General features: G+C 39.7%; 1 protein-coding gene across 1 annotated transcript in view; it reads left to right on the top strand.

Annotated features, from left to right (window-relative positions):
• The window catches only part of EMSY (EMSY transcriptional repressor, BRCA2 interacting), a 79,921-nt gene extending 67,960 nt beyond the window's left edge, over positions 1-11,961 (top strand). The window contains exons 18-21 of the mRNA XM_008149992.3: positions 3,007-3,158; positions 5,104-5,667; positions 6,615-7,115; positions 9,946-11,961. Of these exons, the coding sequence (XP_008148214.1) occupies positions 3,007-3,158; positions 5,104-5,667; positions 6,615-7,115; positions 9,946-10,140 (1,412 nt within the window). The 3' untranslated portion in view covers positions 10,141-11,961. The remainder of the gene's footprint in view (positions 1-3,006; positions 3,159-5,103; positions 5,668-6,614; positions 7,116-9,945) is intronic.
• The last annotated feature ends 2,171 nt before the right edge of the window (positions 11,962-14,132 follow it).

Genomic DNA, 14,132 nt, shown 5'->3' with positions numbered 1-14,132 from the left:
TTTCAGAATGCAGTGATGAGGGGACAGAGGTTGCTTTTCCCCTTCTAGGTGAGTGGTGTGCATCCATTTGTTGTATAACCAAAGGTAAAAGGTGATTGTTTAGGGGAGAACCACTTCAATGTAGGTGCTCTACTCTGATCTGGTAGGGGAAAGGAAAGCTCCAATCAGTGAAAGAAAGGAAGAGAGATTTTCTTTTTGCAGAATAGTGGGATTTTTTTCTCAGAAATAAACAATTTGACATTAGGGGAAAAAGAGTTCTTTAAAGAAGTAAGTGACCGTTTTATGGTATTTATTTGGCCCAGTTAAGCTGTTTTCCAATGTTCACTCTGTGGCCTCCTTTCATAATCTCCTCCCAATAATATCCTCAATCACATGCAGCATTTTCTTTGACTTCCAAGCCAGTTTCCTGGCCCTGGCCTCTTGTATTATCCTGCAATGGGTGTTAGTTTTGTCTTAACTTTCCTGTACTCTGGAGAAGAGATTTATAGTATTTTGAATAAAGATTATTTTTAAATGGTTTTAGTTGATCTTCTATTAAATTCATTTCATTCCTTAAAAATTAAAGTAATAAGTGTAAAGATTAGTATGGACAGCAGAAATGTTTTATATAATCTGATAATCTCATCAGAAGTTTCTTTATTTTTTAAATACCTTTCATTTTTGATGATGCTTTCATCAATAAAAATTTCATTAACTTGCTTATTTAATTTTAATATGATTTATTTTTCTCTTATTCAGTCATATTGTAGATTTCATTAGTTGTTTTGATATAAATGCCAACTCCTTTTTTTTCCAGTTTGGTTGAGCACAAATGAAAGATTTTATTAATTCATATAATATAAAATGAAAAATAAAGCAAACTGATACTACAGTACATTTATAAAATAAGACTAATGATGCCTATAATCTCATCAGATGTAGGCATACTAGTATGTACATACAGCAACAATAGAAAAATGCATTTTTGAATATAGATAGAATGTGTTATAAAAATAAAGCTTGTTTATATTTCACTGAATAGTTTAAAAGTTCTGTACTTATTACACATAAATGGCATTTTTACATTGATTTCTGTAGTGATCATCTTACACTTAGATACCCCACTGATGACTTTTCTAAGTATGAAACCACTACTACTTGAAATTGTAGATCAAGATATATGAGTATTAGCCCTCATTGGTTTGGCTCAGTGGATAGAGCATCGGCCTGCGGACTGAAGGGTCCCAAGTTTGATTCAGGTCAAAGGCACATGCCCAGGTTGCTGGCTCGATCCTCAGTAGGGGGCGTGCAGGAGGCAGCTGATCAATGAGTCCCTCTTATCATTGATGTTTCTATCTCTCTCCTCTCCTTTCCTCTCTGAAATCAATAAAAATATATTTTAAAATATATATATGAGCATTAGAATCATGGATTATTGAGTTTTCATTTCTCAGAATTCTTAGCTAATTTTCTAGAATTTTTTACTCTGTTCCTGATTCAGAAAGTTGGTTTCTCAGTAAATATAAACATGTTTAAAGCTGTGTAGAATAAGACGCAGTGAATGTTTATACTGTTTAAAATGTGGAAATTCAGGCTGGTAAAATATGATCGATTGGCATCAATATATCTTTGTAGCGAAAGAAAAAGAAGTGGGGTTATTTCAATGTATACTCTTATTTGTGTCAGATGAGCTAAGAGAAGATGAAAGAACACTGATTTTTCTATTATTTTGTTAACTTTATATTTTAGTACTTAACAAATTAAGGAATATTTTCAATCTATTACTTCATTTGGTCCTCTTCTAGGTAGAAACAAATTATTATTATCCCATTAAAAAACAAAAATCAAACAAAATATCTTGTTTCAGAAGTTAAATAAAGTTTACACGATGTCTTCAAATTCCCACAGTTGGTTGGTGGCAGAGTGGGGCAGAATCCAGGTGTAACTCTTAGTGATGACACTCTCTGCAGTATCATCTTGACCTTTTACAGCTTTAAGAACTGTAAGGCTATCTACCTAATAAAAGAGTAACATGCTAATTGACCGTACCTTCACGATGCCCACCAGCCAATCAGGGCTGAGTATGCAAATTAACCCAACAAAGATGGGTTAATTTGCATACACAGGAGCTGAGGGGACGGGGCAGGATGTTTGCATTGTCGCCATGGCGACGACACAGGCGTTCCGCACCACCCCAGCCGCTGGGCAGCGTGGGAAGGCAGAAAGGCGGCTCTGGGCCGGAGCAGAAAGGCTGCTCTAGCCAGAGCGAAGGCCCATTCCTACATGAATCTTCATTCGTGCATCGGGCCACTAGTCTATATAATAAAAGCCTAAGCGACATTGCGGCAGAATGACCGGTCGCTATGATGCTCACTGACCACCAGGGGGCAGACACTCAACGCAGGAGCTGTCCCCTGGTGGTCAGTGCGCTCCCCCAGGGGGAGCGCTGCTCAGCCAGAAGCCAGGTTCACAGCTGGTAAGCACAGTGGCAGTGGTGGGAGCCTCTCCCGCCTCTGCAGCAGTGCTAAGCAGCAGCAAGCCAAGTGGTAAGGAGCAGCGAGCAGGTGGGCAGTAAGGAGCGAGGGGTCCCGGACTGCAAGAGGGTGCAGGTCGGGCTGAGGAACCCCCTCCCCCATTCACAAATTTCATGCACCAGGCCTCTAGTATAAACATAAAGAGTGGATGCTTCTGGTTTTTGTTGCACTTGGAATTGGGGTCAAGAGATTAAATAAACTTGTATTGTCTTACGATCCCTAAAGAAATTAATCTGGGATTCCATTACAGAAACTGGTTATTATTTTATTTAGTGGGATAAAAGTCACTGGAGAAAGTGAGTACAACTCATAGGAGGGTGTGACTTTCTCAGAGTCACACAGCTCATAGATGGGCAGACTCTGGTCTTCTGCCTCCTAGTTCACTTCACACTTTCTCTGTGATGCAGTATCACACATATTTGTTTAAAATGACTACTAGCTACATAAGCTGTAGTGGTTTCTGGAGAAATATCATCACCTCCTCTATTTTCAGTCAGCCATCGCTCCCAGCCCCAACAGCCCTCCCAGCCCCAGCGGACACTACTCCAGCATGTGGCTCAGTCACAGACTGCAACACAGACTTCAGTGGTGGTGAAGTCCATTCCAGCATCTTCCCCAGGAGCAATCACCCACATTATGCAGCAGGTTGTACCTCTTCTTTTTCTTCCTACCTTCTGTAACTGCATTTTGCCTGAAATGAGGTTCAGTTTCATCTCCTCTTGTAAGAGGAGAAATAACTGAATCAGAGAGTGTTTGTGTACTTCTTTCATCTGTGAGGAGTGAATAGAGGAAACGAATTGAAAGTCTTAACAGAAAGTAATTAAGAAATAATATTCTTGGATTTTCTGTGAACTCTTACTATTTTGAAAGGGTGGGGCTATCTATATGAATTTAGAATTGGTCGCTACTTCTATGATTTTTATTGTTATGAAAGAATTTATCACAGATAAATTTCAGATGAAATAGAAGTTGGCTTGTTTCGGTTTTTGTTACTGAGGTTGTTGTTTTTTTTTTCTTATTTGTTTTACTTTTTGATTTTATAATGAATCCTCATGGGAACATTATAAGTAGATAAATAAATATTTGACCTTTTTTTTAAAAAAAAAAATTTTATATGACCAATGAAGAAGGAAAAGACTCAACAGGGAGAATGAATTAATTAAAACAGAGAATCTGGTACCAAGGATAATGGGAGAAAGAAAACATGTTGATAAGTTGATTTTTTTTGGTCGGATACTGTGCTTTGAGCTTTAAATGCACTAACTTGTTTAATTCTATGATCCTGTAAGATGGGTGTATTATCCCTCTTACAAATGAGGAAACTCATGCTTACAGAAGTTTAGTAACTTATCCTAGGTGGCAGAGCCAGGATTTAAATTCAAAGTAGCCTGCCTTTATTATAAAGTGATATCATAGATATCACATTTAAGTATTTACATAAATCACCAGCTCTCAACTACCGGTAGCAGTTGACCCTAATAGTAGGCAAACTACCTGAATGGCAATGAAGAAAATGTTGAATTAAAAACCTGTAGGTATAAGTTCGTTAAGAGATGGGGGAGGGTTTTAATTGAATCTTATAGAGGTACAGCATAGGACAAGAATGGGATTGGTGTCACTTAGGGAAGTCAGATGGCCAGAGGTTTTGCTAGGTGTCAGATCTCAGCCTGGAGTCTGACCCTCTTATGGCCAGTCCTGACATTGACCTCTTTCTCAAGACAGCCAGAGAGGTCAGACAGGCTGGCCCCAATCATGTCACTCAAGATTGATGCTCCTCCTAACACTATTATAACAAACAGCAGACAATCTCCCTTCCCACCGACAGAAGTGCTCTTGTCCGCTCCCCCTCCTTCTCTCCAGGGAGCCGGCTCTCTGGGAAGTTGTTGCCTGGTGGGCCTAGAATCTGAGCAAAGGAGTGAGGTGAGGAGGGCTAGTGCAGAGGGTGGTTCCGCAGACCTTTGTGAAGCCCGATAAGCCATCTCCACTCTGAGCAGAGAGGCCCTCTGTGGGGACTGGGATGGACATGTCCCTCGGGCAACAATTCTTACCTTCTGGACCAGCGGTCGCCAACCTTTTGGACCTCGCGGACCACCAGTTGGCGACCGCTGTTCTGGACACTGTTGGGCATGCACACAGCCAAAGTAGGCTTCTCTGAACCTTGGCTTTTCTCTGGATGCCTCATTCCTGGTTTGCTACATCTTTGTATGGTTAGCATCTCTGATTACCAGTCTTGAGAGCTGTTTCTTTAGCCAGGGCAGCATTTTCTTTTTTTTTCTGTGTTGGGCTGTGCTTGCAGAGCAACCTTATTCTTCTTACCTATAAGTTCGGACCCTCTCAAATTTTTCTTATACTAGTAGAAGTGAGTAGACTAGTTTTTACAGTACTTAATGTCTGAGAGTTGAAATTACAGGAGTCTCAATGTAAAGCCCCCTTTAGATTTGGAAATCTTGAGGTTTCTTGGTCTTTTTAGGCTCTTCCCTCTGATAATTTTTGCATGAATCTCATAACCAAGTCTTTTCCAATTTGAGGAAAATGTAGCATTATAGGTGTTTTTCTTATTTCATTCTTACTTTGTGCCTTTTTTACTTAGGCATTAAGCAGCCACACTGCTTTTACCAAACACAGCGAGGAACTTGGAACTGAGGAGGGTGAGGTTGAAGAGATGGACACTTTAGACCCTCAGACAGGTCTGTTTTACCGATCTGCCCTGCCTCAGTCACAGTCTGCTAAACAGCAGAAACTTAGCCAGCCCCAGCTGGAACAGACTCAGCTGCAAGTGAAAACTCTGCAGTGCTTCCAGACTAAACAGAAGCAGACCATCCACCTGCAGGCAGACCAGCTCCAGCACAAACTCCCGCAAATGCCCCAGCTTTCCATCAGGCATCAAAAACTCACCCCTCTCCAGCAAGAACAAGCACAGCCCAAGCCAGATGTACAGCACACACAGCATCCTATTGTGGCCAAAGACAGGCAGCTTCCTACCTTAATGGCACAGCCCCCGCAAACTGTAGTACAGGTGCTTGCCGTGAAAACCACACAGCAGCTCCCTAAACTGCAGCAGGCTCCGAACCAACCAAAAATCTACGTGCAACCCCAAACCCCCCAGAGCCAAATGGCGCTCCCAGCCTCGTCAGAGAAACAGCCGGCAAGCCAGGTAACGGAATATTGATAGCATGCAAAGTTAAACTTCTCTGTTCACGGAAAAAATGAAACTATCACGACCCTATCATGATTAGCAGTGCTTTCTCCTGGCAAGAGGAAACTCGAAAGCCTCATTATGCTGGTTTTAGTTTGCCCCATCAGAAGGTTGACATTAGGGAAGAAATGCACATCATTAACATAGGAAGGGGAAAAAAATCATAGTACTCAGAAGTTGATTTTCCAGGCATTTTTTAATGAAATCACTTCAACATTGATCAACAGTGCATAGAAGCGATATCCCTAAATTATTTCTATTTGTTTAGGTATAAAATATTTATTTCTATGCCTGTAAACTCTTATTTCTATGACAGTGATGCTAAGTAAACTGTAGTCTTTTAAGGCGCTTCATTGAACGTCTTCCTTTGTAGTTTGCATCATCACCATCTAGTTAATAAATTATCTTCTACATTGCAGAGAAATTATCTCTGGATAGTTGAAAGAAAAACTATTTTCAGGAAAGTCAGTGGCTTTGGAGTGATGTGTGTAGGTGTAAATTATAAATACATAAATATATAGAATATGTTTGTATAAATGTATTTTGAAGCAAAAGATTAAAAAAAACTTATTTTAAAAGCTGAAGATTATATGAAATAATTTGAGACAGTTTGAAGGTATACTGTGTGGGAATACAAATCCTAAAGGAAAACAAGACTGCTGTAACTTTTTTCCCCCTTAATTTGCTATGAACTTTGGCTGGCTGAACTTTTGACCCCTCCTCTTTCCCTAGGTTCTGTACGAGTAGCCAGTTTCTTCCCTACCAGCCCTCTTATCGAAACACCAAGCTTCAGAATATCTTCCTAGTATACCACACAAATGTTTCTTTTGCCATATTGTCTGGGGTGTTTGATAGATTTTCAAAAAGATGTAGCTGTAACACACACAACCCCAATTTGTTTTCAGGTGGAGCAGCCAATTATAACCCAAGGATCCTCTGTTACAAAGATAACTTTTGAGGGGCGCCAGCCACCCACAGTTACAAAGATAACTGGTGGCAGTTCTGTGCCTAAGCTGACATCACCAGTTACAAGCATATCTCCCATTCAGGCCTCTGAGAAGACAGCAGTGTCAGACATTTTGAAAATGTCTTTGATGGAAGCTCAGATTGATACAAATGTAGAGCATATGGTAGTGGATTCCCCAAAGAAGGCTCTTGCCACTAGTATGCTCGCTGGTGAAGCAGGATCATCATCCTCCACCCACGTGGTGGTGGCAGGGATGGCGAATTGCACTCCCCAGCAACAGAAATGTAGAGAGTCCTGTTCAAGTCCATCTGCTGCTGGCCCTCCCCTAACAACAAGGAAAATCGATGCAGCAGGAATGCCTACAACAGGCCAGTTCATGCATATTCAGAATGTAGGCCAAAAGAAAGCTGAAGAGAGCCCAGCAGAAATTATCATCCAGGTAAGAACTGGAAAGAACATGAGAACTCTTGGGCATCTTGGGGGTGGTGGGTTTGGTGGGTTTTGGGATATCACAGAAAAAGTCAAACCAAGATGGGGAAAAGACAGATTACCTTGAGATGGTGTTTGACAAATTTGGTTTAATACTTATTCAAATATACAATTTTATACTAATTTTTTGGAAGTGAATCCCAGAAAATTGATGGACATTGTCAGACAGCACACCTTAGAGACAGTCAAGGGGCCTGAGCCCATATGTCAGCTTGATTTATGCAGGTCACACTTCCCAAGGTTAAATTCAGTAGGTCACCCCTGAAGATTGGCAACTTCCTAGGGTCAATTTTGGACTCCTTAATCTTTGCTCTGGGATATAATTGGATTGTACTTCTATTTCAAGTACATTTTATGGATCCTTTCCTTGGAAATACAGTTTTTGATCTTGATCCAAATTTATGGTTTTTAGGATAATAAAAACTTAACTAACTGAAATGTCTGGAGAAACAAGTAAGAAAATTTTCTAAGTAATTTAACTTTATATCTAACTTGGGATTAACCATAAAGCTTTGCTTTTTATTTCAATCATTATTATTGAAAAATCTCATTATGGTTACTGCCCTGTCTTGGTAAGTACAGGCTAGTGAACATGAGTCTCACATTCTCTTCATTCTAAACTCATCTTTCATCATGCATAATAGACCAAGATTTGGTTTGGACTAGCCCTTAGGAATTGTGTTTTATTCCCTCTCCCCTTCCAGAGTACCAGGCTGTTTGACAATTGTCATATTTTGATAAACTGATACTTGTCTCAGAAGGTATCAGAGCAACAATTTTAGTTAATTGAGAATTTTTAGATTTATGAAATGTGAATAGTCTAGGATTTTACTCTAGATTCACACTTGGCAGTTCCTGTGGTAAACTTCCTTTTCCATGATGCCAAGCTCTGAGAGAATGCAAATTAACCAGTATTAATCCAAATATGATATAATTAAGTATGGGGAAAATGCTTAAAGGCAAATTGAACTGGCCATTGAATTATTTAAATATTTTGTTTTCCCCCCTATTAAAAAATAAATGTTAGTGAATTAAATAATCTTTGACAAAGGGATTTGTTGTTGTTTTTCTCTGAAGAGGTATAGTGAAAAAGGAATGTTTTCCTGGCTTTGCCATTCACTGTGTGACTTTGGGCAAGGCTACTTACTTAACCTCACTGTACCTTAGTCTCCTCATCAGTAAAGTGGGACTAAGTTACGCCTACTTTACGTGATTGATGTAAGGATTACATAAAATTGAGATGAAGCACCTGGCACAGTACCTGGCTCTCCGTGATTGCCCAATAAATTGTAGCCAATACTATTTTTACTAAAATTTATTATGGCTCCTGGGGAGTTAAATTGGTATACTCACTAAATTGAAAATAATTTTGGATAGCTTAATTGGAAATTACTTTCTGCACTTTCTGAACAGGAGTGAAAATGCAATCGATTGCATGTATCAGGATAATAGCTATTTAATAGTTTCTCTTCAGAATACTCAGCTAACTTTTAGCATGTACCATGTGCTAGATTGCTATGTCAGAGGGAAGAGCAGCATAGTGATTAAGAATCAAGCTTTTGGAGTCAGAAATACCTAGATTTGAATCTCACCTGTACTCCTTGTCAGCATTTTGGTTTTGAGCAACAAAGTTAACCTCAATTTTGTCATGTATGAAATGGAAACAATGACATTCACCTCACAGTGTTGTTTTGAGGATTAGGTCAGAAGATGTATATAAAGCAGCTGGTCAAGTGTCTGATAGATTCAATAAAAATAGTTCATGTTATTATAATTATCATTAATACATTGCTAGAACATTTTCAGATCTTACTAGTTATACTTAGCTTTGACCTGAAGTACATACTGATTTTACTGATTTAGAAAAATACCTATGGGGAAGTCTACAGAAGTGCTTTGATAGTAAATGCTTTGAATGAAAAGCATGAATTCTTTGTAGACAGAGGTAATGTATAGTTCGTTTATTCATTCGTTCATTCGTTTGTTCATTCATTCCACATGTATTATTTAACTCTATGTTCCAGGCACAGTGCTAGGTGCTGAGATTAGAGTAGTAAACAAGATAGAATATATCTACTATCCTGAAAGAGTCTATATATGTGCAATTCATAGAATTTTAAAACTGTAAGGATCTTTAGAATATATCTTCTTCAGCTATCTTATTTTATACAAAAGCAAACTTTTGTATAAAAGTTTTTGTATAAAAGCTCAAGGAAGTGAAGTGATTTTTTCAGAGGTCCACAGTTAGAGCCAAAGCTGAACAAAAATCCTGGTCTCCTGACTCTGAGACTTTTTCACAAGGATTAGCTATGTGAAAGGGGGACGGGGAGAAGGGGGGGCGGCAAACAAAAAATCTGACTACGTATACATTTAAAATGTGCTTAATGATCAAATGAAAATGTCCTTCAACGTCTGTCTCTTGAATTAGGCACAGCTTTCATCCTCCTTTGTTAGAAGCGGAACCCTCAAGGAGTAGAAGGGTTACTTTGAGTTTAATAGGACTTGGCTTTGAATCCTGACATTAACCTTGACCAACTGTGACCTTGATTAAGTCACTGACCCTCTTAGTTTCCTCATTTGTAAAATGGGAATAGTATTTTCCTTATAGTGTTATTATGGGGATTTAGTAGAATATCATGTGAAAGTACCTAGCACAGTGTCCAACGTGTAGTAATTGTCTAATAAATGTCAGATTCCTTTTTTCTTCTTTAGGGTTGTTGGATAATCTTTCTGTTACCTTTTCTTTCCATAAAGCTTTTCTCCTGTGTCTTCTCTTCCAGGCCATTCCCCAGTATGCTATTCCTTGTCACTCCAGCTCCAATGTGGTAGTAGAGCCCAGCGGGCTCCTTGAGCTAAACAACTTCACCAGTCAGCAGTTGGATGACGATGAAACAGCAATGGAGCAGGACATAGACAGTAGCACAGAGGATGGAACTGAGCCCAGTCCCTCTCAGAGTTCTGCTGAACGATCCTAGTGTTTCGGATACAGGAGTGCACTTTAAAACCTACTTGGTTACCAAGGGTCCAGGGAAGCCCTTGTATTTTGATGTGTAAAGAGAGCACTTTGCCCATGCTTAGGCTGTAGATCCCGCAGCAGCAGTATTTCAACAAGAATTGCTGCAGGAGAAGCATTTTAAAGCAAAACAAAACAGGGAAAGTACTTTTAAAAAAGAGAAAAGAAAGAAAAAAGAAAAAAAGAAAAAAAAAAAAAAGAGATGCACATCTACAGGGCAGGAGACCTGATATTCTTCCTCTGTTGGACCGTGGCTGATGGAAAAGTTTGCCTTGCAGTGGAAAGAGACTTTTTTTCTGTGAATGTTCCTCTGCTGGCTTCTACTGAGCAAAACACCATCAAAAAAAGAGAATGTGAATAGTTTGTACTTTGAAACAGTGTGACAGGAACAGTTTTTTCCCCTTTAATCTTGTATGTTTTTGCAAATCCCTGGAAGGGTTGAATTAACCAATTCAACATTTTACATTTGCTCAGATCATAGTTTATAAAATAACTAGAAAAATACTGGCATTAAAGAGTCCTTGTTGGATGATGAAAAATCAGATCCCTAACCAGTGGGAAGTGCTTTTCTGGTGGTTTGTACATTCTCACCAATTGTATGCTAATTTATTGTGTTGTTGTTCCTTTGTGCTCCGGGCCAGCACACTTGCCTTCTATTTATTTAAGTGTAAACATTTTAAAGCAGACTATATTCCTTCTGACAAATTTCCTGTGAACCAGGATTGCCTACATTTCCACCTCCCCCCTCCCCACTTTAAGAAAACTTACAAGAAAATGTTTCATTGTGAAGCAGAGGAAAAAGAAACATTTTCTGATCCAAAGGAAATGTTCAGTTATGTTCAGGAAAACAAATTGTTCATATGTTGCTATCTTTACATTGAAATTGCACATTCATGTTGGACTGAGACTTTGAAAAATCTTTTACATACTTTTGTTTAACCCCCTTTGAAATGTATAAAAGGTTCATTTACAGTTCTAAATGTAATGTTTTTAAGCATTCTACCTTTTTAGGACATAGTTTGTTTAAGCAATATGTTTGGGTCTTTTGACCACTGTCGCAAGTAGAGTGAGGGGTAAGAGGGTGGGAGGATAAGGCAGTTTTGACAAGTTGTGGCAAAGGAAATTATACTTTTCATTTTTAAAAAATGTAAATAGAAATGTTTTTAACGGTTTTATATAGATTTCACTATAAATGAGCGTTTTAAGACTGACAAATGTTGAACTGTACATACATATATCAGCATAACTGCCCAATTTTTTGGTGCTGAAGTACTGTAAGTAGAATTCATCAACAGTCTCCTAATTTTTGCATCTATATCTGGAAAGAAAAACTGTGATACAATAGTTAATAAATTCCCACTAGAGTGACATGATTTAAACACAAGCATTCATAAGATGCACTGATCTCTGGTAGTTGTCATTATTTCTGTTAGTTGATGATGACCTACCCATAGATGGAGCTGTTGGATGTTATTTTATTGTATAAATTCATGTTTAAAAGACTTTGTGACTGTTTATAGTTAAGTAATTTTTTTAACCTCTCCGGTCATAGACTTCTTTGAAAATCTGATTACGCTATGAACTCTCTCACCAAAAAGATACACATGCCAATATACATGTTAGATTTTGCATATAATTTTAGGGGTTTATAGGCCCCCTCAGCATATCCTGTATTCCAGGTTAATCCCTCTGTTATGGTCAATTCATTACTTGCAGGTGTAAGTTTTTATAAAATAAAATATCTTTTAAATATTTGTGGATCAGGTTAACAAGAGCAAACTTGAATAAAATTATTACATTCTACTTCTATATATATTCTGGCAGCATAGCATACCTGTCTCCCTTTGAGAATTTAGTCTTAACATGTTTCAGCAACTGGAATGGCAAATGAAACTTCCATAGTCTACATTTTTAAAAAATTAGTGCACATATTAACAAATTCTCAAATGAGAGTTTTAAAATTGTTTTCTCTTAAAGGTGTTATTTTCAAGGGCAACATGAATTCTTTTATTCAAAAAAGTATTAATTAAGCATCTCATGTGTGCCAGGCCCTATTCTAAGCCACCAGGGATACTATACCGAATAAACAGAAAATTCTACCCGTATGGAGTTTATAAACAGGACTTCCTGCTGATGAAGTGAATGTGAGGGCTAAAGGAAGGAGGAAACAAGAAACAGGTTTCTTGATTAAGTGGATGGTGACACTATATGTGGATCTCCAGGCGTCCTTTCAGTTTTTATGTTTTAAAATGTATTTTTATTGATTTCAGAGAGGAAGGGAGAGGGAAAGAGAGAAATATCAATGATGAGAATCATTGATAGGCTGCCTCCTGCACGTCCTCTGTTGGGGATCGAGCCCGCAACTAAGTGCTGTGATGGAGAAATTTGCAGTGCCATGATAGAAATGGGGAGATTGGAGAGTTTCCCTCAGGATGGAATGCCTAAGCTGTGATCTGAAGGAAGAGGATTTAACTAGGCAAAGAGGAGGCGGGGACACCTGTCTAGGCATATGGACAGCAGGTACAAAAGCCCTGTGGTGGGAGGAGAACTTTGAATAAGCCATTGTGGCAGCAGCATAGAGACTAAGCCAGTGTGGTGGGAGCAGAAAGTACAGGCTGAATTATATGGATCCTGTGGGTTATGATAAAGGGTTGGGTCTTTATTTTAAGAACAATGAGACATCATTGAAAAGTTTTCAGGCAGTGGAGTTTGCAAAATGAATTACCATAGTTACAAATTGTTTGGAGTTACATTGGTTCATTAGAACAGAAAAATGTATTTGACATACCTTTTGTTGATGCCAGTCTCAACTCCTTTTGTCCTTTTCTCAAACATCTTCCGTGGTTTCCCCAATACTGTACTTTGAATCTGACATACCAGGCAGCCAAAGCTTCCACCTTTGTTTCTAGATTCAAAACCATTTCACGTCCCTGATCTACTGCCTGTCTCCTTCACCACACACACATTTTATTGCTCTGCATTTAAAAGTCTCATTCCTCAAAGCCCAGCTTGAATTTCCCCTCCTCCAAGATTTCCCAGATCTCTTCAATGAGGACTCATCCCACCCCACTGCTGGGTTCCTCTAGCATTTGGGGATAAACATATTTACTTAGCGCTCACCATTAATAACCTACTGCAAATTATTTGCATTGCATAACGGTGCTCTGTGTAGGCAAGGATTCACTTTTTTTTTGTTTTTAAGTCACCCAGTTTCTTGTATAACTAGAGGCCTGGTGCATGGATTCGTGCACTGGTGGGCTCGTGCCCAGTCAATCCTGATAGGGAGAGGCTCGCACCGCCACAGCAGCGCTCACCAGCCATGAGCCCTGCATCTGGCGCTCATCCCAATGGGAGTGGTGGGGGGGCTGGGATGCAATAGGTCCTCTGGGCAGGGCAGTGGGACGCCCTTGCCAGTCTGGGATCCGGATCTGTCCTGCTGACGTTCACGCTGGTTGCCAGGAGCCACCTGGTGGCCGCTTTTATATCATTTCTTCCTTGTGGTGCGTCTAGGGAGGGGAAGCGGCTGTGAGGCCCAAGGCTGCCTTCCAGGAGGCCGGTGGCACTGTTGGGATCATGCCAGTGGTGCTGGTCCTTCAGTGCCTGGCCTATTCTCCGGAGATTGGACCTGCAGGACTACTGAGGGAGGGAATGGCTGCTGCCGGGCTGGTGGGTCATCGGAACGGGGCGGCGCTCCCGCTGTGGGAGCGCACTGACCACCAGGGGGCAACTCCTGCTTTGAGTGTCTGCCCCTGGTGGTCAGTGTGTGTCATAGCGACTGGTCAACTAGTCATTCTGTCACTTAGGCTTTAATATATATGGACGACTAGAGGCCCGATGCACAAAATTCTTGCAGCCGCAGCGGCTTTCCTCGCAGCCCTGGCTTTGTCTAGAAGGATGTTTGGCTGTCCGGTCTAATTAGCATATTACACTTTTATTATTATAGCTACCTGATAG

The sequence above is a fragment of the Eptesicus fuscus genome, chromosome 13, assembly GCF_027574615.1.
Source record: "Eptesicus fuscus isolate TK198812 chromosome 13, DD_ASM_mEF_20220401, whole genome shotgun sequence".
Taxonomy (NCBI): domain Eukaryota; kingdom Metazoa; phylum Chordata; class Mammalia; order Chiroptera; family Vespertilionidae; genus Eptesicus; species Eptesicus fuscus.
This window is presented reverse-complemented; position numbering and strand designations above follow the sequence as displayed.